At 51.1% G+C, this 24,694-nt stretch overlaps 1 protein-coding gene across 1 annotated transcript in view; it reads right to left on the bottom strand.

Moving 5' to 3' along the window:
- Nucleotides 1–6,367: 6,367 nt before the first annotated feature.
- Nucleotides 6,368–24,694, bottom strand: part of GYPC (glycophorin C (Gerbich blood group)) — a 42,516-nt gene continuing 24,189 nt past the window's right edge. The window contains exons 2-3 of the mRNA XM_019469413.2: nt 8,029–8,088; nt 6,368–7,071 (exon numbers count right to left, since the gene is read on the bottom strand). Of these exons, the coding sequence (XP_019324958.2) occupies nt 6,872–7,071; nt 8,029–8,088 (260 nt within the window). The 3' untranslated portion in view covers nt 6,368–6,871. The remainder of the gene's footprint in view (nt 7,072–8,028; nt 8,089–24,694) is intronic.

Raw genomic sequence — 24,694 nt, 5'->3', positions numbered from 1 at the left:
TATTTCTTTGCATTTCTGACCCCTGTGACTGGCTGACTCCTTCAGAACTAGGCTTAGAGTTCCTCCTCCAAGAAGGCTTCCCTGGCCTCCATTAGGCTCTTCAGTTTTCTTCCAGTGTGGACCCCATGCAACCTGAGCAGTTTTAACATATTTCCTATTGTGATGAGTGTCCTCCAGGCAGTGGCAGTGCCTTGCTCGCCCTAAGTCCCTGGCATGGTGCCTACTGTGTGGTATAAACTCAGGGGACATTTGGGGACTGAATGAAGGTATGTCACTGCCTGGATGCTGAGTTCTGGATGCTCACCATCATTTTGTCCTAATGTCTCCACTTGTCACCCTTAGAGGACAATGTCCGACAAGCAGCGGCTGTGACCTAAATGGTCCTGCTCCAGAGGAAGGGGCGGCCTGCTCTTGGGGCAGCCAAGGGAGCCCCCAGAGTGTTGTATCTTTGGAGAGCTGATTGTAGAACACTTTCCTACTCTTTGACTTGGGGGGAAAAGAAGAACGATTTCAGCTATCTGAAAAATAAAAGGTGGCCAAAGTGTTTGGTTTAAAGTTAAAGATTGGGTGGGGGGTTTGCCTATCTTAAGCATCCTCTGAGATCTATAATGTTGGTAAGAGAGACCTCTTGATCACTGGGTGGCCTTAGAAATAGAAGCTGGAGAATTCTATTGAGTCTCATTGTCAGGGCTCTGGATTTATGAGTTCACCCATGAACTGAGACATTCCCACGGTGTATACCTCTATTTGTTCCTGTGACAGCAAACTAATAAAACCCACAAAACTTGAAGCTACATCTCTCAGGGATTAGCAGAAGGATGGAGAAAAGTTTTCCCCTTGAAACTCCCCCACGTGCCTTAGGAAGCAGAATATGCTTTTTGGTTGGCTGGTGACAAGGTGGGGATATTTCAATGGGCTCTGAGCCCAGCTACTTAGCACATTGCTAGAGTTTAATGTATGTACACGCTTATTCAGTAAGTACCGAACACTCATGGGCCACCAGGTACTGTTAGGCAGTGCCTACCTTGTTGGGGTAAAAATGTTCTGTGCGTCTCTCAAATTTCTTACATCTTGTGAGGTATGACCTGGCTGTTTTGGACTATCTTTTCAAGGAAGTTTGCATAGCAAACAGCTTTGGAAGACTGAGCTAGTACATTCCTCCAGATCAGAGGGGCAGACATGCTTACTGCCCATCAGAAGAGACTCTGGTTCTCTTAGTTCAGGGTTCTTCTTCTGGAATTCAACCTACCATGTGGACAAGTATCCATTGGGGACCACCCACATTGTCCACCTGGGGCTACGGAACAGGAAGTGCCCACACAAATATGCCAATGTCTATGCCCTTGCTGTGAGTAAGAAAGCCCTCTGCCCTGTGTCTTCTGTCAGCACCCATGGAACTGTTACAACCTTGGCTTACCTCACAAGCAGGTAAAATCTCAGTGCCCTCACAGTTCCTGACAAGCTTATATCCTTATTGAATTTCACATTCAAAACACCATAAATTAAAATAGTTTAATCTTCATTTTGTGGATTAGAACTGAATCAGAGAAGTTAACTCTTCCTAGGTCACAGAGGTGGTTAGTGCTAGTGGGGAGGTTTTTGTTCAACTCTGTCCAATTCCAGAACCACAACTTTCCATAACATGTTGACATGATCGCAGATGTTCAAGTGCCTGTAGTTCTATTTGTGGCACAGCTCCTTCCCCCTCCCCCAAACCCCTTGACCTCTGAGGCATCTCTGTTGCTATGATGATAAGAAAGCTCAGGTGAGAAATGGAAAACAATTAAACAGCATCTCTTCCAAAAGAACATAAACAAGATAAAACCATCAGGAGTTGCTTCCATTGAAGAAGTTTTTCTCTGATATTTATGTAACAGTTGGCTTGCAGCTCCGACCTACTGTCCTTTCTTCTGGTGAGTGGATTGGATCCATTTCCCAATGAGCAGGATGGGCTGAGTCACGTGAATTTCAGATGGGGCAATGGGGTGGCCGGAGTAATGGGCTACTACTCCAGGATGACAGAATGACCTTGTACATTTCCACAATGCATTTTCATCCTGTTTAATTTGATCATTGCCTTATCTTTATGATAGAGAGTGACCTGTTTTTCCGGTGGCTTCCTGTGGCCTGTGACACAAAGCCCCATTTCTTAGCTGGGGCTTAAGACCCTCCATGGTCCAGCCCTAGTCTACTGCGTGGCCAACACAACCTTCCCTTCTCCTCTGAAGGCTTCCTAATCCATCCCATGCCTCAGGTGGAACCGGCCTGTCCTTCCTTTGTGTTCCACATTTGTCTGTTTCCCTTCTCTCACAGAATCTGTGACACTTTGGAGCTATCTACACTGATATGTTTATCTTTCCCACCAAGCCATGAGCTCTTGAAACAGGGCTGCTCATATTTGTGGCTTGCAGTTAAAGACTCAGAAACACTCACACACACACACACACACACACACACACACACGATCTATCTCTCTATCTGAAATTTTACCATTACTCTTATTTTGGGGTTAAGCACTTTTTAAAAGCACAAAACATCCAAGGAGGATTAGTACAGATGTTTTATGGATATTCTGACAAGATGTAATCTACCCAATCATTTTCCTCTTTGATAAGAGTGACCTGGATGGCAAGATTCTTGGGTCCTAGCACATGAATCAAGTGTGATCAACCTGAAAACACTTGCTGTCTTTATCTTGCTAATCATCCTGCAGAGCGCCAACAGCCCAGGACTCTAGGGCTGCCTCTGTCCCAGGCCGGCCCTTGACAGGGATGGGGATGTTAGTGTAAGAGCCCAGGTCATTGCTGGCACGGAGCCCCGGCCTGGAGTGCTCTGACCCCAGCACTGGGTCATTCCAGGGTCCCTGAGTCCTGGTGCCACCTGCTCTGTTCCCAGAAAGAGTCCTCGCTGATTCACCTCAGCCTACAGAAGGAAAGAGTCTCCTCTCTCCAGCCTTCTGGTCAGACAGGCCTGGGCTCAAATGCTCCCATGGCCATTAGGCGCTGTGTCATCTCCAGCAAGCCCTCCAAGCTTCCTGAGGCTCAGTTTCTGCAGGTGTGAAGGGTGAATGAGGCCACTCGCTTGCGAGGATTGTGGTGAGGCTAAGAGGAACATGCGTGGGGAAGGGGACATTGCATACAGAGTGTGCTAGCTCCCCTTCCTTCTTCTTCCAGCCCTCCTTCTCTCCACCTCTCCTGTTTTATCTGCCCTTTCGGCCTTTCCTCTCCACTTCCTTCCTCCTTAATGGCTTTTGGAGAATGGGCGCATGCATAGGAGTGCACACTCGCCCCAATCCACATTTGTTGCAGACATGCTACACGGTGACTCTACACATCGCTGGGGGAGGGATAAAAAGGAAAGCGCAGTCCCTTACCAGAGGGAGCACCATTATTTGCACACCAGTGTGCACTGGATGCCCATGGGGGGTGAGCATGTGCATGCTCATTGGTAGGATGCTCTCGCTCACCTCTACAGTTAGCCTGTGACAGCTCCCTTCTGGGGACATTTGGATAGGCCACCTTGGATGACCCAGCCTGGCAACATCCATGTCACCTCTGCATCTGATTCTGGTTGGGACTGAGGGCTGGGAGTGGGCTATGCTTCAGTACGGTTTTCCAGGACATTCGGTGGACATGGAGGGCAAGCACCAGGGGAGGGAGGGACCAGTTCTCAGAGAGCAGTGAGTAGGGGGTCCCTGGGGCTGCTGCAGAAAGAGTGGGGAAGAGCCACCAGCATCTTTTTCCAGCACAGACACCAGTGGCAGCATCAGGGGGCCCAGGTCCTCTGGGCTGACCCTCTCCCTGGAGACTTTTGTAAAGCAAGGCATGCCTGCATGTGGATTCTGGGTGCCTCCTCTGTGCCCATTGGGCAGTGATGAGTGCTCATCATCCTTGAACATGAGGACATATGCCCGTATGTTCTCAAAATCCTGAAGTGATGTCACAACAGGAAGGGATGTTGGGTAGCTGGTTGGTACAGTTGTTTCCCAAATGTGTTCCGGGGACTCTTGGCCCCCAGGTTTGTAAGAGGTATTCTGGGAAGCAATGGGGTGTCTGGAAAAATACATTTGGGAAATGCTGAATTCATCCCCCTATGCCCACACCCCAAGAGTCATGGCACACATTGGAACACAGGATGGCAAGAGGCCTCACATGGCTTTAGATTTGCTTCACATGTCATTTTACACATCTATTTGCACACGGAACACCCTTTTTGTTTGGGCTGTTTATCACCATTTTTCCAGGCTGGTATTTTATAGATCACACTTTGGGACACATGGGTGTAGTCAAACCCTTGGTTTTACAGATGAAAAAGTGGTGGGGCAGCGAACTTGGGTTACTCCACGGAAGGTCTCACCGTTTGAAGATACCAGTTCCTTTCCTTCTATTTCTCCCCCTGTTCCCATGTCAACCCTATAACTTCCAGCTCTTTTGCTTGGTGGCCACTCCTGGCAGGGCTTGGATCCTGTTATCCCCTAGGGAGAGTGATGGGGGACCTTTTTGCTGACTCCTGGGCATAGATGGTGCAGCCTCAAGAAACCTGAGTTGTAGGGAGTTCAGGGAAGCTCAGGCTGCAGGCTTAAACTTGGACCTGCTGGTCTCTGAGTGACTGCTGAGTTGCGGGGAGTCTAGAAAGACACTTATGAAAGAGGATGGTTAGTAAGTTCATCTTCTCTCCCTGTTGTTCATTTTATCTTTTAAAAATGTTTGTTTATTTATTTATTTATTTATTTATTTATTTATTTATTCTTGAAACAGAGAGAGACAGAGCATGAGCAGAAAAGGGGCAGAGAGAGAGACACAGCATCTGAAGCAGACTCCAGGCTCTGAGCTGTCAGCACAGAGCCCAATGTGGGGCTTGAACTCACAAACTGTAAGATCATGACCTGAGCCGAAGTTGGATGCTTAACTGAGCCATCCAAGTGCCCCATAAAATGTTTATTTATTTTTGAGGGAGAGAGAGAGAGAGAGAAAGAGAGGAGTGGGGGCAGAGAGACAAAGGGACAGAAGTTCTGAAGCAGGCTCCACACCTACAGCAGTGAGCCTGACATGGGGCTCGAACTCATGAGCTATGAGATCCTGACCTGAGCTGAAATCGGATGCTCAACTGACTGAACCACCCAGATGTCCCCATCAGTTTAAGTGACAGTTACTCCTCCTCAGGAAATGTTTAGAAGTGGTACAATGAGGAAGTTTCATTAACCAATACATATGCACTACCTATGCAGCACTAGTAATTGACATCAGAAGACAGCACTGAGCACCTGATGCATCTGTTCCCACCATCAACCCTGACGCTTGGTACTAGAGGGTTTCAGAAGGAGTCCCTCAGGATGGGCCACTTCGCCATGCAGATTATTTTGAGCTGAAAGTAATTGGTGCCCAAAACACCAAGGAAGAAACTCTGACCTTCCCCCAACTATCTCTAAGAATTTAGATAGAGGACCTACTCCAGGAATGGAGCTATCATCACAATTACATTATCCAGAGGAAGTAAAAGGAGGAGTTTAGCAAAGTATCTTTGTTAAAATTCCTCTCCCTGTCCCATTGTTTCTGAGGGGCCCAGTACACATTTGTTTACCAAATAATTACCCTTTTCACCTTCCAGTGAATCGCCTTCCTTCCCTTTGAAGTCCCAGACCCCTACCTCCTTCCTCTTAGTTCAGGATGACATATATATCTCATTTTGCCTGTCTTTGGAATCCCACGTTTATGTGGATTCCCAGGACATACAAAATTAAATGTGATTTTTGTGGCCAATCTGTCTCATGCCAACTTGATCCTTAGACCAGCCAGAAGGACCTTGAAACATAGAAGAAAATTTTTTCCTCCTCAACACTACCATGGAGCCATGTCCACTTGAGGGATGAGAACATTGAAGCCAGAAATGTCAAGCAAGTTGACTGAGGACCTAGGATCAGGAAAGGAGGATCCAGGGCCCAAACCCAAGACAATGACACTCTGCAGTCTGTGCTCCAGCCATGGTCATTAGGGGAAGGATGGGTTCACTCATAGTTATTTAATGGGACCGATTTCTCTAAAACTGTGCCTTAGAAAACCATCACTTCAGCCAGTGTCCTCACAGCCAGGGCAACCTATCTTGAGGAACATTCCATGTTTACATTTGTTTCATGAAGCTGGTACTTTTGTGGGGAAAAGAAGGCTGGTCACTGGGCCCTCCTCTCCTGGGAGGCCCAGAAGCCCTCTGCACTGTCTATGCTGAGGACAGGCCAATGGGGCCAGAAGTGGACGGTCCCAGCCTCACACACGCAGACTGTAGTGGAGAACACAATGTCACACTGGTGAAAAGCAAGGCCTGGGTGGTAGTTATCTTTCCCCAATTACAGTAATGCTGTTTGACTGAATGCTTGGTTACATTTCAAATTTATTTCCAATCATTTAGAACTGGATCGATGGGAGACAAAGGTGCCTTTTAGCGCTGGCACCTGCTGTTCCCCCCAAATGTCAAGGACTGACATTTGATGCCATTATCCCCAGTCAGCTTACAGATGACTCACTTCCTTGCTTCCCCAGCCCTCAGGCCCACCCACCCAGCAAGGACTTTCACACCATGCTGATGACAAACCACACTGACCAGGAGGACCCAGATTTTCTCCCTCTGGCAGAGCAAAGGTGGGCCTCCTGGGTGACCACTGCATCCCTGGGTGCCTGGGACAGGCTTCTCCTGGCTCAGTTTCCCCTTCTTTCTTTCCTGTTCCCAGGCCGGCACCCAGAGTTCTCAGGTCAGGTGCATATCTTGGGATGAGATGGGTGCTCTCATGGTCTGCCTGGTGGTCCAGGTAGCAGAGTGGGCTGTGGGGTGTATCTTTTCTTGTGAAGAAGGCATTGGGGGAGAGGGGACCTGGTGCCCCTCAGATAAAGTACTCCTTTCTGCTGCTGTCCCCACCTGTGTCCTGGAGGGAGAAGTCATCCTGCAGGGCTGCGTCTGCACTTTCAGCAAACTCTGTGCCCTTGGCCTCATTGGTGTGGTAAGTGCCCTTGTGCCCGTACAAGTAGCGTAGAGTGATGACAAGCAGGCAGATCAGGATGATGGCTATCGCGGTGATCACGCCTGCAGAGGAAACAAACGCATGGCTCTGTCTGGGGCAGGCGCCTGGGACTGGGGTCAGGACTCATAGGGCTTGTGCCAGGACAGACACTGCTACAGTCAGCACCAACCCCAGACAGGCTGGCTCATTCCTGCCCTTCTCCTTCCTGCCTGGCATGTGCTCACCCTTATCCGCACCCATCTGAGTTACTCTGATCTCCCTTCCTCTTTCCCCCTCCTTCCACTCAGACTGGTGCAGACTGAGGCTGGGATAGGATTCCAGCACTGACCCTTGCTCAGGGTCACTCAGTCTACTGAGGAAGACAGACTTCTGTGCATACCCTGCAGAATCAACTACATGAATTTACCTAAAACTGAGAGGTTTATGGCCTCAGGACTTGCAGTTTTAAATCCAGAACGATCTCAACTGAGAAGTTCCCCAGGGCGTGAGACTTGGTACTAAATCTAGGAAAGTGCCCCGAAGGCTGGGCCCTGGTGGCTGCCCCCCCTTGTGCACTGTTAGGAGGAACAAGACAGGGCCATGGGAAGCACTTGGGACAGGTTGGGGGGAGTGTGGCTCACTGTTCATCACCCTACCTTAGCTCTGGCACGCTCTCCGGAGGTGAAGGCTGCATGGGTTTGCCAGAGGAGCAGGGGCAGCCAAGCAGAGGACTGGAGAGGGAGGGGGTTCTGCAGGACACCCAGTAAAGGCGTGGAGTGTGAACAGCAGTCAGCCCCTCATTTCTGTTTGGACTCAGGAGCGGTTGGGAGGTGAAGCTTGGAGGCTGGGCAGTAAGGGCCAGGTCACTCAGGATCTCTGAGTGTCAGGGTCTGGGAGTGATGGGGTGAGGGGACACCAGTGAGTTTTAGATGGGCTTATGCAGCCTCACCCTCATTCAGGCATTTGCTCTGAAGCCTTGGGTGGATTCTCCCCTGGGCACTCCCTCTGATTCTCCTGCTTGGAAGCCCAGAACAGCTCACCTGCAATGATGGCGATGTTCACACCCAACGTCATGAAAATGTGGTCAGAGTCGACCATTTCTGTGAACAGAAGAGAAGAGCCTAAGTGGGGAGAGGAAATCTTCCCATGCTCAGCAGCGCATCTGCACCCCCCCGCTCACAGGTGCACAGCACTGTGAATGGGCCAAGTGGACAGAGGGCAGTGTGTGTGTGGACAGGCTTCTGGCTCTGCCTGGCCACTGACCAGCCTGGAGAGGACGTGGGAACCACAGTGGAGGCTGACCTGGTTCCCGCGTCTCTGAGTGGGGTGAGGGGCGGACTCCTTGCATCGGGCAGGTGCTTGGTAGACACGTTAGGTAGGCTAGCTCAGTAGTGCGCATGAAGGTAGGCAGTCATGTGCCCGGTACCAGCAGCATCTGCCTTTGGGCCTCAGCTTTCTCACAATAATGGTAAAAACAGACCATTTGTGAAGTGTCCCCACACGTGGAGGGTCCAAACATGCCAGGTGTTGGTTCAGTTGCCTCTCACCCATCATATCATGTGGTCTTCCCAGCAGTCCCATGAGGTGGATGGTATTACTAGCCTATTTCACAGGTGGGACCCTGAGAGTGAGGGAGTAACGTGCCCAGGTCACACTGGCAGGACGGTCAGCCCACACTCCTGCATCTGGGGGGCAACTTTCTCCTTTCTCTGTTGAAGCCGCTCTCCCAGGAGGGCTCCTGTCTGGTGGCTCCTCCCCGAGTCCCCTCTGTGGTCTCCGATTGGCTCTCTTGTGGGAAGGGCCGCACTGGGGCACTCTCAGAGTTACTGACCGGTTGGTCTGGCCACAGGGATAGCATCTCAATTGGAATAGGAAGCTGTACATCACCTCCAGCTGCTTCACAGAGTGTCTCCTCTCTCCTCTGGGAGATGAGTGAGGAGAAGGATTTATTAGACCACAGAAATCTCAGTGTTAACATGGAAATCTCATGTTCCCATTATAATGGCTACGCATATTAAAGCAGAGAAGGCTACTTCGTAATAGTCCTTTCCGCTCAGATAATCACTTTAATTATAGTGGGATGAGGTCATTCTCCCCAGCTTCCAGACGCCTCTTTCTGAGAAGGGACTGGCCGTGGTGCGAGAAAGGAGAGTGTGGTGAGTAAAGGGAAGGCTCCAGGCTGGAGGCAGAGGAGGAGGAGAGCCCGCCTAGAGTTTGGAGGTGGTGAAGAGGGTAAAAGTGGTCCCTCAAGTCAGCAAAGAGACAGAGCAAGCACACAGCAGGAGTCAGGGCAGGGGAGGGAGGGGGAGGCAGGAGGAGAGCTCAGTTCAGCCTTCTAAGTGCTTCATAGTACTGAGAACTGAGGCAGGAGGGGCAGGAAGTGCAAGTGGCATCTGACTCTGAGATTCAGGGTGGACAACAACAGCCTGGATTTCAGCATGTAGCACATAGTAGGTCCTCAATAACCATCTGCTGAATGCATGACTGCATCCATAAATGCAGGCATATATGAGTGAATGGATTCAGATGCTGGCACTGCAGACCTTATTCAATCACCAAGAACTTCAGAGTTCAGGAAGAATAAAGAATGGCCCCCTCCTGAAGTTGGCACGGATGGCCATAGAAGTTCAAATACCTAGAATTGCCACTTGGGATTTTCCAGGTTGAAGACCAGCATTTCTTAGGCCAGTGTGTCCAACCCAGTCAGGGTTAGAAGGGATTGCTGGTTCTTCCTCTTTGAAAAACACTTAGCAACGGCTTAGCCTGTGACAGGCGCCATCCTCAGCATTTACCGGGCTTGGCCCCCATGGCCATCCCATTTGGTAGAAGTTACTATTATTCCCATCTTACAGATTTGGAATCGGAGTGCCAGAAAAGTGTTACTGTATTCCCTGGATCTTATAGCTGAAAGAGAGTCAGAGGTCAACCAAGTCAAGCCCAGGCTGCTCTGGGTCAGTGTGCTGAACCCTGCCTGGCACTGCCCAGTACTGCTTAAGTGCTAGATGAGGTATTTGGCTTGAACCACTTGGGGTGAATTTCTTAGCTTGTGTTTAGGGACCTTGCACCCAAACCTATATACTGGAACACTGGAAGCTCTCCCTGCAGGCCAGTGGGGTGGGAACAGGAGGGATCTAAGGTCTCTGAGGGGTCAACAGGGCTCCCTCTGAGCTCATGTGTGCCCGGGAGCAAGGTGGGCAGGCATGCCTCATCTCCATGCCCTACCCCTCTGGGTGTGTGGAACTGGATTTGCACAATGTGATTGATCCCAGGGAGGTGACACTTCAGCATGACCAGAACTGCTATAGAACTCAGAACTGGCACAGCAGAGGAAGCTCAGGCCTGTCTGGGAGGATGGAGATGGTGTGAGAAGTGGTCCTCAAAGCGTGGTCCTGGGACCAACAGCATTTCCAACGAGCCTGCTAGAAACGCAAATTGTTGGGCCCCATCTCAGACCTGCTGTATCAGAAACAAGGACCCGGATCTCACAATCTGTGGTGATAGGCCTCTAGGTGGTTCTGATGCATGCTCTGTGCTGAGAACTGTTGGTGTATGAGAAGGCTTCCCCGAGGGAAGTCGTTAGGATTGGCCTTTGAAGGATGAATAGGAGTTTGCTGCACAGACAGGAGCATAAGTGTTGTAGGCAGAGAGCTCAGCACCCACAACAATGCTCACCTCTCTGTAGCTCTCACTTTCCCTCTAAATGTCTGTTCGCCATCCATGACACTGAGGCTTGTGAAGCCTACGTTTTCATCTCTTGCCTCTGGAGATGGAGTTAGAATGCTTATCGGCTATGCTCTCTTGCCCTGGGTCCCTGTAGCCGGTGGTGATGATAAGGGATATTTGGAAGAGTAGCTGGAACCAGCTCCATCCTGCCCAAGGAAGTTGATGGGCTAGTGTGCAAGCAGATAAGGACCCTGGAATAAAAGCTGCCCCCCCCCACCCCCCCGGCTGGGGTTGAAGGGTGAGTATGTGATTGGAGATGGCATCATTCTGAGTTCAGGACTTGGGGCAGAGGGATTTATGGGAAGCCTTAGGGAGTGCATTTATGGCAGAGGTAGGTGTTATTTATGGCTAGGTGGGGGTCCGAGATCAGAAAAAAAAGTAACTGTGTAGCCCTCAGATTGGACAGGCACTGGAGACCTCAACCTTTTCACAGAGATCCCAGGTACCCTGTGGTTTTCTTTCTTGGCTCCCTTCAAGACTGCAATGCCCTCGCCAGAGAGAAAGCTCTACAAACCCCAGAACCACATTAGCCCTGCTCACAGTTCTATGCCCAGCATCGGGCTGTGTACCTGGCACCCAAGAACGGTTGTTGAATATTATTTGAAACCTGGCCCCTTTGGAGGAACTGAGAATCAAACTGCCCTTTGAGCTGTCCACATCATTGTGAAGACAAGCTTTGGGTTCAAGTCTTGACTCGACCAGTTTCACAGTAGTGCATCCAGCAAAATATTTAACATTGACTGGCTTTAGTTTCTGTGTATGTAAAACAAGATTAACCATACCCACCCTGTGGTTGGGATTAGAAAAGATATGCATGATAATGATATTTTATGTATGTTGTGTAGACAAGACCTACGTGGCACATAGCTCAGAATAGGTATTTACTAAGTTGTCATCATTTTTTTTTTTAAAGAAAAGCAGACTGCCATGTGCAGCACCTCATTTGGGTGTATCTGCTCTTGGAAGCTTGATGAGCCTATGTTCTCCTACAAATGGACCTTGAGACCTTGTTTGGAGATTCTAGCAAGACAGTGCAGCCACTCATATGCCCTTGACTGAAGAGCAGTCCTCCTCTATCGGGGAAGGTCATCGTCTTCAACAGAGTGTGCAGCTTTCGGAGGGACGCACAGGGAGCAGTGAGGGAGGAAGGGGATGCCCGCCTAGCCAGGCAGTTTTGCTGAATCAACCCGGGCCATCAATGGGTTGCTGTCACAGAGGTGGCAGCCAGATGGTACTCATATCCTGTCTCCACTCTTTTGATCTCATCCTCATTACTACTCTGGTTTGCACGTAATTCAGTGCCAATCACCTAAGTGACCCACTCGCAAATGTTTGGAGTCCATGCAGAGGATGGGCACTGGTCATGGATTCCTAGGACGGGCCTGGTGGACAGTAAATCAACATCTAGGTGCTGAGTATCTCTGTGTTCCTGGGATCCCGTCGGCACAGAGGAAGTTCCAGGAAACAGAGAATGAGTCTCTCTCTGGGAGATACGACTGTGACATAGAACTTATTTAAGGCAGGGTTTGTCAAACAGTAAATCCCAACCCACTGGTGGGTCCTAACTAGAGAGAGAGAAATAGAGAGGGGAGAGGGAGAGAGAGAGAGAGAGGAAGAGAGAGAGAGGGAGAGAGAGAGGAGAGCTCAGAAAGCATTAGGCTCTATCATTCAGCCAGGGTAAATACTGTTTGGTGGGGCTTTGGTTTCATTTGGGCACACACACCAAATGCATTCACCATACTGTTTGGAGGCCGTGACTTAGACCACAGCACCATAAAAGGGAAAAAAACAAATCCCTAGTCCTGCAGCATTGGGCTCAAGGGAGCCCAACTCTGAGCAGGCAGATGGTGAAGAAAACACAGCTTCACTCTGACAAAAGCTGACGTGGGCCAAGGTGGGAAGGTGGCCACGGGTGTGACAGCTCCAGGCTTCTGAACCCCAGTGTGGCCAGCCAGAGTCCTCGCCACAAGGCCAGGGCCTGGGCCATGAGCCAAGTGCAGGGATAACAGATGCTTCCTGTGAGCTGAACTGGTGGGTCTCTGCGGAGAGAGGAAAGGGAAGAGCTGTTACTGCCCTAAACTGTTCAGGGAAGTTGCCCTTCTGTGGGGGCAGGGGTGGGGTGGTGAGTGGGAGGAACATTCCCTCATGATGGGGATGAGGCCACGTGTCCTGGGGGTTTAGCCTCGAGAGGGTGTGGAGGAGGAAGGCCACTCGGCCGGCATAGGCACTGGGCACTGGGCACGGTCTCCACGGAAGTCCCCGCATTTCATCCTGCAGCAAGCCTGCAAAAGGGAACTCCCTTCCCTTTCTCTAAGTTACAGAAAATGACATGCGTGCCAAAGAGGTCAAATAATGGGGCGAGACTCACAGCCAACCAAGGGCAGAGCCTGTGTTCAATCAGAGGATTCTCCAGAACCAGAGTGTGCACCCTCCGAAGTGCTGGGAATGGTTTTCTCCTGTGCAGTCTGCAATCTGGCTGCAGCCAAAAGGCTGTCGACCCTCCATATAGTTCACAGGGTGGCTGGCTGCCTGTCTTCTGGTCAAAGGCAGCAGGGCACACAGGTGCTGCCCCTCACTGAAGGTGATGTTCCCGGTTCTGGCTGGCAGCTTGGGCACGGCCAACAGGACACAGGACTTTAGCCGCAGCTGGACCCTGGGGGCTGGGGGTGCTTCCCAGATGTTGACAGAGAGCAGAGGTCAGGTGCTGGCCCCAGGGACACAGGTCCAGAATCTCCCTTCTTTGGTGTTTTCTGATGAAGCTGTGCCAAGGGCAATCTTCTTCCCCTAGAGGTGTTATCTTCCCACCTCCCGCCCACCTCAGATGGTTTTCCTGGCGCCTCAAGGTTATGGAGGAAATGCCTGCTCCCTGCTTCTCTTGCCCAACTGGGGCAGAGGACTCTGGGAGAGTGAGTTCCTTCGAGTCAAGGGGGAGAATGCCTTCAGACTAGGCGGCCTACATGTTCCGGGAAGAGGAGATTGTTTCAGCTTTAAAACCATGAAGGGGAAGTCATAGAGTCCTTGGAGAGTTCCTCCCATGACAACCGTGTCAAGGACAGCAGTGCAGAGGCTGCCACACCACCGCCTACGGTTTGCCAAGTTCCGTGCCACTCACCCAGACTTCTATTTCAAGGAAACTATGGATCTGGTTAGAAGAGCTGCTCTCCCCTGGCTGTGACTTTGTGTGAGTCTGATTTGGGTTCAGGATGAGGCCAGCGACGGGGGGAGGGACAGGAAACTTTGTGGCTGCAGAAAGTTCTCCTTGGCTCCCACTGGGGTTTCTTCTTCCTGCACTAGATTCATGCCTCCAAGTCCTCATGCCAGTCAAGCAGAAAGCAGTTGACGGCTGAAGTTTATGAACTGCCTTTTTTTTTTGGTGAGAAACAGGTCAATCATATTTCCTTTTCTTGGATGCTTTGTTGTTATCACAGCCTGAAAGGTTGTAACACTGAAGCTACAACTGGGGAAGAGTTGGTCTCAGGATGGAAGTGTGACAAAGCAACAATTACACATTGTCTGTCCATGTCTCTCGCACGGCAGCCATGTTGGCTGTGTAGGTGGCATTCACCCAGCCCCAATGGCACATGCCCACAGGGAGCTCAGGACTTGGTTGAGGACACGTGACATATTTATGTGAAAAGGGACTGCCGACACTGTCTTTGTCGTAAGGTGTCAAAACAAGCAATAAAGATATGCCTGGGGGTGTCACAGAGGGCACTCACCCATCAGACCCTGGGCTGCAGGACTCCCAGATTCTGTGACAGTGGTTTTGATTTTGCTCATGCTTTTATTTGTTCTTTCTTTCCTCAGCAAAGTGTCTCTAGCACCTACTTTTACAGCAGCAAGCTCTCTACTTGAGTCCAGGCCCTTGCCTTTAGGGAGCTTGCTGTGTGACAGACTGAGAGAAATGCATCTGTGGGTAAGTTCAGAAAGGGTAGTTTAAGGAAGGGCTTCCTGGAGGAGGAGACCCCCCCCCAAGACTGGCCTGCTCAGATGGTGGGATGGACAGGCCAGCAGGGGGACCTGCGTGCAGTGGTGAGAGAAGAGCACGGAAGGGAACTTCGCAGTGGAGTGGCCAGGACTTCTGTGTGGGCATAACTGCTGTGGTACCTGGTCATCGTATGTGAGATGCAGGGCCCTCTTCCTGTGCTTTTGCGGGAGGCAGAACTTCTCAGGCAAGTTAGCTCACCTCTTGGAGCCTCCTTACCATTTCTGTAAAGTAGGGAGTGAAACCTGCTCCTGATAGGGTTAGTGGGGGTTGCCGGCAAGGTGTGGGGTCTCAATCTGAGTGTGCCTCGCAATTTCCTGGGGGCTTTGTGACACCACAGATCCCTGCACTCACCCCAGATTTTGACACCTAGTGTGGGCCCCAGAATCTGCATTTCTCAACATGTTCCCATGTGCTGTTGATGCCGCTGGCCCTGTGAGGACCCCTGAGCTCATGACGGTGAGACTGGCTTATAGGTCACGTGCCCAGTTCCAGTGCTATCACACAGCTCTTGTTTGCAAGGAGGTGATAGCAGGCTCCAGTAAATGAAAGTACGGGGGATGGGTCGTACTTTCTTAGTGATGAAGACAAGAAGACACAGTCACAGCTGCCCAGGCCACAACTCTGAGCTTTGTGTGCTTTCTTTGAGGACCAGTGGATGTAGTTTGAGACCTGGTACAGTGGTTACTCTGCGGACTTGTCCCCTGCGCTGGCTCCTTTGCCTGCCCCCAGCGACTGGAGCTGGGAGACAGGACAGAAGGCCCTGTGCCAGCGTCTGGTAGGTGCACTGGCCTCCGATGAATGCCTGATCAGGAGACTGTAGTCTCTTTTGCCTCGTTCTTTGGAAACTCCAAAAGTCTCAGCTATCCCCTGAAAGGAAAAGTAACCTCTGCTGATTTCTTTCAGTATCCCTGGGCTCTGATGACACACCAGGGAAGCGCTTCTCCAAAGAAAGGTGTCTGGGGCACCAGAGTGGCAAAGGAAATGGGTGCTTGGGGACATTTTGTGGAGTCAAGAGGGGACAGTGTATCCCAATCAGCATTCGCTTGGCTTTCCAGCTCCAGTCAGCAGAAGTGACTGGAGCACAGAAGGCCCTAGATCCACCTATTTCCAGCCCCAGCTCTGTCCAGACTGGGGGAGAGTGAGGGTGCAGGAAGCCTCCACCTGCTGGGCTCGGGGTGGGGGCCTGCCTGCCTGCCTACACTGGCTGAGTCGGCCAGGTGCGAGAGTGAACAGGTGAGGGAGTGAGGTCCAGAGCAATGGGCCATCCCGCAGCATGACTGAACTCCCACTTAGACCACACGGGACCATCCTGGAGAGTGCAGTGGCCAGCACAGGGCAGCAGTGTGATTCTCACTGTTGGTAACACCATTGTCACCATTCTGACTGTTGTCAGCAATGCCAAAATGGCCTCCAAGTGTGATTTCCAAAAACGGCACCTTTAATTCTCTCATATGCTATTTGGCAAATGTGTCACCCTGAGCATCAAAAACCTCATTTCTAGCAATGGGCCCTAGAGACATAACCTGAAAAGGAAACAAAAATTCATGCTCAGAAATGTATACTGCAACTTGGTGTAAAATGGAAAATAAAAGAGAGAGAACCATCTAAATGTTCCACATTAGGGAATTGGTTATGTAAATTCCAATACACTTATGTGATAGAATAGTATGCAGTTATTGAAGTGATGTGTGGAAATTCTCAGTGACAGGAGGAAATGCTTACAGTGTGATTTAAAGGAAAAAAAAACCCAGGACCCTGTAAATATAAATTTTGTTAAATATTAAAAAAAATTCTTGGATAAAAGAATAAAAGGAAATAGCATGTTGAGGTGGTGGCTTTGGGTGGTGGGTGGGGGTTGGGGTGGTGTTGCTTTCTTCTAACATGCAGTTTCTGTACTTTCCAAATCATCTCCAACAAACATGTTACTCTTCAGGTCAAGAAATGGGAGTGGATCTTCAGAACTGGCTCTCGTCACAGAGTCTTCAAAGCCTCAGACTGGAAAGTCCATGAAGTTCCCCCCTAAATCCCCCGCTATGGTCTCCCCCGCCCCACCCCAGTGCAACTATGGTTGCACTTTCCCGAATATCTGAGTCTTGTTCTCACATACCTTTTGCCTGACCTGGTCAGGGACAGCTCCGTGTAGACACTTTCCCTTCCAATAAAGAGGTGCATGCCGGGGACAAGTGCAAGTGCATGTGCATTTGACACCCATAGCTCACCCTGCCTTTTCCCTGGGCTGCAGTTGTGGATGGGGGAGTTCCAGATGTGGCTTGAGTCCCAAAGTGCTCACAGACACCCTTGTTTCTGCAGATGGAAATGGAGCAAGCTCTGGCCCTCTCAGGAAATGGGTCAGAGCCTGGATTTTAGCAACCTGTGGCTGCTCGAGCCCAGGTTTTGCTTTTCTGGAGCTCCTTGAGTCATTGTGGGTGTCCTACTCAGCTGGGCTCCCAAGGATCCTCAGATTTGAGTATCTTCTTAAAGACCCTGGAAGGGTCCCTCTCACCTCCTGGACTGGTTAGAGCCCTCTGGACAGGATTCTCTGAAGGGAGGCCTCAGTTGTCCCTTTAATTTCAGTCTCAGGGGAAGGGACCTTATAATGGAAATGCACAGACTCAGTTTCCCCTCTTGGCCTCCTCTTTCCTGCATCTCTTCCTTTTTTCTTATCTTTGTGGCCAATGTCAGTCACTTCACACTCATCCATATCTCTTGCTTCTTTTTCTCAAGCACAATGAATCTTCCATCAATGATTTTGCCCCTATACTTTTGCAGGCTGTGTCTATTCTCTTACTTATAAAGAAGTAGTAGAGTTTAGCATCTGGAATAATGACTTCTAGCTTGCCTTGCAGAGAGGTGCACTTAGCTGTGTGGGTGTCAGAGAGCTCAATCTGGAAAGATCTTTGTAGTCCCTGAAAGCCAAACATTAGAACCTCAGGATTGTTAGGACTGGGCCTTAAGGTCACAGAATGTCTTGTCTTTCAAAGTGCCTGTGGGGAGGGTGTTGGAGGAGTTAAAATCATCTATTGTGGGCATGCAGTGAGCATGTACTCATCAGTTGCTGGGATCACAGTAGCTATGGGTTGGAAATGACCTTGAATGCTCATTCTGGCTATGACTGTCTTGTTCTTCCATCACTCTACAGCCTCCTTGACCACAACGCTTACACTGTGTCCACAACTTCTTGGGGTTATCAACTCAGTCCTGGATTCCTCCTCTTTCCACCTGAGCTGGGTGGCTCCTTGGCCTCAGGACACAACCCTCCATCTGGCGTTTGTCTTGTGGCCTGATGTGTCCGGGAGAGTTTCATGAGCTGGCATATGGGGCTGTCGCCACCACTTCCCATTGTTTTGGGTAGAAAATGAGATACGTATGGGGTACGGCAATGCTTTGTTAGCAAGTTTACACATTCTCTCGCCCTGTTAAGCACATGGGTATTCAAAGCAACCACTCATTCACAATGTAATTTTTATTCTGGTCTCCAGGTCATGGCTGCAGCAGGGAGGCCCTGAGTTGAGCAGAGACCTCGGGAGAAGGAGGGTTCTGTGGTGCAGGAGAGGCAGGCAGGAAAAGGAATGGGGCCCTACAATGGGGACGCAGCTTATGTCCTTCCTGTGAGTTGTCAGAACAGGCTCTATGTGGCTGCTCTTAACCTGGGACTGCATTGTGGGCAGATTCTATAACTTTCCAGTCCCTTCTGGGAAAAAAACCAGTCGGAAACAAAAGTTAGGGTCTCACATCTATTTTAAAGCTCCTAAGTGAAATAAGCAAGTCATAGAAACACAGATGCTACATGATTCCACTTATGTGAGGAATCTGAAAGAGTCCAATTCATAGAATCCAAGCAGGGAATGGCGGGTGTCAGGGCCTGGGGGGAAATGGGGGCTTGCGGATCAGTGAGCACAGTTTCGGAACAGGAAGGCAGGATGCTCTAGAGATGTGTCTTCGGACATTGTGCCCATGGTCAGTTATAATGCATGGTACACTGGACCATTTGTTAAGGGAGTAGATCTCGTGGTAAGTGTTCATGCCACAGTGAGATAGGGGGCCTGGCCTGCTCTCCTTAATTCCTCTCTCCCCACCAGTTCTGAGCTCAGCCCCTCAGAGCTGCAGTGGGAAAGGGATGTGAGGCTAAGGGAAACCATTTTTCACCCTCATGGGTGACACTGGTTACTTGGTCTTGGTGGGGGGAGCCCTAGGCTGGGCAGGCTCTTTCTGAGGACAGAGTGATAGCCTCTGGGGAGAACTGAGGCAGGTGTGTCCACACTGCACTGCCCCTGACCCTGGGGGGCCTCAAGCTGACTGACCCTTCAGCAACCCCCTGTGCGGCCTGGACAGGGCTCTTGGGAGTGGGCTGCTTTGAAGATGGTTCACACCCAGCCCCTCTGGGCCTAGTCCTGCACAGGCGGGGGTGTCGAGGATGTGCTGCTGCTTCCAATGCTGCATGGACAGACGGACGGGGAGCTGGCTCCCCTGTGGCGCCAGCCCTGCTTGCTCTGGGGCTCTCTTGGGCCCTCCTCACTTGGCTCGAGGCAGAGAGAAGCTGAGCACCATGCAGACAGATGAGGATGATGTGGGATTCTCCCGCAACAGCCCTCAGGGATGCTCCGGGTGGCTATCTATCCACTCTGCGAGCATGGCTTGTGGGTAATCGTGCTTGCACCAGTGTGGACTCCACTCAGGCTATGCCTAGTGCGCATTTGGCATGTGAATGTGCTTACTGCTCCCCATCCTCAGTTTTGAGTCTTCATGGAAATTCCTGCATTACATCACACACGCAGGTGCACAGGCACAGACACACATGTACACACACGTGCGCACACACACACACACACACACACACAGCCTTCCGGGACCTGCAGCCTTGTCTGGCCCCTCCTTTGGCTGATGCAGCTGCTTCTCTGAGGCACAGGCTCTGGCACTCGTTGGCAGGTTGTCAGCTTCCCAGCTATGTGACTGTCCCAGCCCAAGGTCAAGTGCATGGATGATGAGCGAGAGCCATGTATGGGGAAGATAATTCTGTAAGGAGCAGTTGTGCCTCTCAGTGAGGTGTGAGGCTCAGAATGACAGTGCTCACCAAGGAAGTGGGCCAGTGAGACTCTCCCCAATCCTGATTTCAGGCAAGGGGACCTAGGGAGCGCCTGACGTATCCAGCTTAGGACACAACAGAGGTCGGTGTTATAAAGCTTCTCTCTACAGCAACCCAGGGCATCTGGCTACATCTGAAGCTTTTCTGAAGAGGATGTCACCTTCTCCAGGCTTGCCCAGACCTCCAGAGGTCTATTTGGCCTCTGTTTGCTCTCCCCTTCGTGGCCTGAAGCCTGGACCACCCCTCTGGCCTCCACACCCTCTACTTCCCCTGGGATCCCGATTGCCTACTGATCCAGGTTGCCCGAGTCTCTCTTTTTCTACTTGAAACCCTCCTTTCCTGATATGGATAATGATGCCATTGCCATCATTTTGTGGGCTCACTTTATAATTGCCTGTATTGTTCCAATTTCTCACCAAAGTCATTGAGGAGGGTGTTATAATGCCTATCACTTTAGAGTTGAGGAAACTGAGGCTCAGAGAGGTTGGGTCACTTGCCCGAGGTTACATAATGGGTAAGAGTGGGACTGAAACCCAGGTCTGTTGATTCCAAAACTCCTTCCAGAATCATCTGTCTAACAAAAGTCTCTGAGAAGCTACTGTGTTCCTGTTTTGGAGCCCAAGGATCCAACAGTGCACAGTACAGAGCCTTCTATTCTAGGGGAGGGAACAGTCAACAGCTCATAAAAAATGTGGACCCATGTTGTTAGGCCAGGTGGTGATAGATGCTATAAGACATAAAGAAAGGAGAAGAGAGGGAGTGATCAGGGAGGCCTCTCAGAAGAGGTGTTTTTGGGCTGTGGTAGAGACTGAATGAATGTTTGTGTCCTCCCAAAACTCCTAGGTTGAAAGCCCTCACTGGATGGTATTAGGATATGGGGCCTTTGGGCGGTGAAGCCCTCGGATTAGTGCCTTTAGAGAAAGACTCCAAGAGCTCCCTCACCCCTTCTGCCCTGTGAGGGCCCACAGAGAAGACAATCGTCTATGGACCAGGAAGCAGACTCTCATCAGATGCAGGTGCTGTCAGTGCCTTGCTCTTGGGTAAATGTCTGTCATTGAAGTCTACCAGTACTCTGTGGAAGCAGCCTGACTCATACAGGGTGAAGCAGGGACAGAAAGAGGCCTGCTCATTCTGAGTCTGAAAGAGGAGTGTTCCAGGAAGACATGGGCCAGTGTGAAGGCTGGGGCAGGCAGGCTGGGTGAGCTCCATGGTGAGCCAGAGACCATGGGGCTAGAAGGTGCAGCATTCAACCATAGAAAGAAGTGTGGCCTCCATCTGAGAGGCCAGGGAGGGTCCATCATAGGAGCCTTTTGGGTTGTGTCTATTTGAGAAGCATCTCCATGGCTGTTGTGCTGGGAGCCACTCTGGCCACGGTCCAGGCAAGTGCTTAGGCCTGCACAGTGGTGGCACTGGTGACGAGGAACAGAGGTATTTTGGACATGTCTGGAATTGAGGCTGACAGGAGTTGCTATTGAATTAGCTGTAGGGCAAGCAAAGATGTAGGGTGACCTCTACTATGCCCAGGGATCCCATCAGATGTGCAGCACAGGTGCAGGGTAGGCCACTGGCACAGAGTCTAGGGCTCAGGGGACAGGTGAGGGCTGGAGCCCCAGCTGGCACCTCCAGCATCTCAAAGGCACAGACAGCCATGGGAAGGGACAAGAAAAGGAGCCGGGGGTCTTGCATAGGGCATCCCGGGGGGAAGCAGGCAGAGGGCCAGGAGGAAAGCAGGGAGCACCATGTCAGGAAGATCCCAGCCTTCCCTCTGCTGCTGCCCAGAGCTTCCTGTGCTCCAGGCCTCCATGTCTATACTAGCCCCATTTCCTCTCACTTTGCCCAAACTCTGCTAAGATCCTGCCCTCTCCCATGTATCACGGAATCTTCCCCCTCCACCAGATCACCTCTGGCAGCATGTCTGTTCCCGAACTTAGGAAAGGGACCCCCCTGCCCCCCACCATGGCCTGTCTCCCTCCTGCTCCTGGCCTCTTTCCTGTTCCCTTCACAGCAAAGCTCTGCAAAAGGCCTTCTCTACATACTTTTGGTGTTTCAAGTGCTTCTTTTTCTTTGTCTTCTGGTGACATAAACTGAAACAGAGCCTTCTACAGAATGTGGGAATCTTGGAGAGAGTGGAGGCAGGGGGAGGCCTTGGCCAGAGAAAGGTGGTGGTTTGCTGGACAGTGCACTTGGGCTGTGGTTGTGGCGCTGAGGTGAGGCCGGTCAGTGTGAATGTGTGTGAGTGTGCAAGTGTGTGTGTGAGTTTCCAGCCATGGCCATGTTTGGGTGCAGGCATGCAGGAGGGAGGAGCTGGATGAATCTAGACTGAGACAAGACAGAGAGAATAAAAAAGGCTAAGAGTGTATTCAACCAAATCCAGCTGGGTTACAGCAGGGAAAAACCAACTCAGAGGTCTTGTCCTCCTGGAGTGCACATTCTAGGGAAGGGATACAGATGATGCAAAGGAGAAATAATGAGGTGTGCAGTGTGCTAGATGGTGCTAAGAGGAAAAATGAACTAGAGAAAAGGATGGGGCTCTGGGTGGGAGCTGCAATTTTAAAAATGTGGCCGGGAGGGCGTCAGGAAGAAGGCGGCATATGGCTAAGGCCTGAGCCAGGTGATGGCGGGAAGATGTGGGTATCTGGGGAACAGTGTTGCACACAGAGGTGCAGCAAGTGCAAAGGCACTGAGGTGGGAACAGCTCTGCATATTTCAGGAACAGCCAGAAGGGTGGCCGTAGTGAAGTGAGTTGTAGAAGACAGTCAGAGCATGAATGGAGGCCAGACCACATAGGGCCTTTAGAGCACTGTGTGGGCGTCAGCTCTCACCCTGAGGTAGACGGGAGCCATGGGAGGATTCTGAGCAGAAGAGGGACACAAACTGACCGACATGTTGGTAGGATTATACTATGCAGGGGAAGGGACCCACGTGGGGCGGGGGGCGGGGGTGGCTGTGGTAAAACCCAGGGTAGAGAGGATGGTGGCTTGGACTCCAGCAGAAAAGGTGAGAGGTGGTGGGCTTGAATATACCTTCTAGGTGGTGCTGGCAGGAGTTGAGGACATACAACAAGGGACCACAATGGTGGGCTATGGAATCTGAGCTGTGAGAGGGAGGAGGTGAGGAAGGAAGGGAGGCAGCCAGGCCACGGAGGGGAGGTGTTCCTGGGCTGAGGAACTGAGGGAGGGGAGACGTGGAACGGACAGCAGCACGAGCTAGCAGTGGTGTGGGCCGTCGGGGGGCGAGGTGGCCAAAATGGAGACTGGGGTCCCTGGCACTGCCCCCATGGCAACGAGGGAGTGCAGGAGCAGGGTGCCAGAGGCAGGAGTTGAAGTAAGTCACCTGTGTGTGCACACGGTTCTAAGGATGGCGGTGGCGATGTGTGCGAGGGACGGCAGAGGTGCCCGTCTCACCCAGGAGGACAGGAGGTGTGCTTCGTGGAAGGAAGGAGCACTTGGGAAGGAAGGGTAACAGTGCCTGGGAAAGGCCTCTGTCTCTATCCTGCACCCAGCGCACAAGAGTGTGGGACAGAAACGCAGTGTCCTCGGGGAGCCAGGCTTCCTCCCCTGGGGAGGAGGTGAGGCTGTGCTCAAAGAGGTTGAAAGGTGAAGCTTGGTGATGCAGTCCGGGGCCCTGTGCGGGGAGCACTGAGCCACAGGGAGAGGGCCGGGGACCCTCACACAGAGTTATCTGTGTGTGCCTGTCTCTTCCACTCAGCCGCTCTTCTCTTCCCTGTCATTCCATCCCCAGAAGGGACCCTCGGATGATTCAAGGGCTAAATCAGTGGCATCTGGGCCACAAGGGGCCTAAGAAGCTGAGTCGTCTGTCCCTCCCCTCTGACTGGCATTGGGGGCAGGCCAGCTGTGTCTGGCCGGATGCCTCGTGCTCCTTCTGCTGAAGATCCAGTCCAAGTTCCATTGCCTGACATTTCAGAACCTCTGGGTGCCTACAGCTCTTATTTCAGGGGCAAGTCTTCTAAATTTGCCTCTTCTTTTTTCTCATGTGCTGCTGGCCGCCTGGCTGGCAGGAGGCTCTGGAAGGCCAAGGTGCTGCACTATGCCACAGTGATTGCGGGCCTTTGCAGACTCCTCTCTGCCATCAAGTTTAGACCACGTCACCTCCGGGAAGCCTTCCCTGACTTCTGCAAATGGCTTGTGCGCTCCTTTCCTCTACCCCTGCAGAAGGCTGCAAACTTCCTCATAAATATTTTAGGCTTTACAGACCACATATGGTCTCTATTACATATTCTTCTTTATTTTATTGGTTGGTTGGTTTGTATGCTTTTTTTAAATACTTTAAAAATGTAAAAAACATCCTTAGCTGGTTGACTCTACCAAAGCAGGCCACAGGCTGGGTTTAGCCTGAAGGCTGCAGTTTGCTGAACAACTCGTTCAAATCGCCATTAAAATGCTTTGCAGTTGTCTGTCTCTGCACTGACTTTTAACTACTAGAGGGCAAGGACTGTATTTTATATACCTCCACATCTGACACAATGCTACGTGAATGAATAACTGATGTTGCATAAAATATCCTCTGACGTGTCCCAGCTGACTCTTTTATCATTTTTCTGCACACCTGCCTCTCACATGTTAAATAAACAACCTCCCTAAGAGTCTCTAAGTCAGTCATTAAACAGTCCCTCCACAGATGCATACCAAGCTTTCAGTGATATTAATGGATGTCATTTATTAAGTCCCCGGTATGCAGCAGGCCAATGTAGAGTCCTATGGACACAAAAGTGAAGCCACCATACTGTGCGTGTGCATGTGTGTGCGTGCGTGCGTGCGTGCGTGTGTGTGTGCATGTACGTGCATGTGCTCATGCATGTGACTTAGGTACAGATCACTGGGTCGCTGTGCAGCTCAGGGTCGCGCTGACATGCCCTCCATGCTCCCTGCACTCTAGCTGGATCACGTGTGCT

This window comes from Panthera pardus, unplaced genomic scaffold, assembly GCF_024362965.1.
Source record: "Panthera pardus isolate Hobbes unplaced genomic scaffold, ASM2436296v1 HiC_scaffold_10, whole genome shotgun sequence".
In the NCBI taxonomy this organism is placed as follows: domain Eukaryota; kingdom Metazoa; phylum Chordata; class Mammalia; order Carnivora; family Felidae; genus Panthera; species Panthera pardus.
Note: the sequence above shows the minus strand (reverse complement) of the source record. Positions and strands in the feature narration are given on the sequence as shown.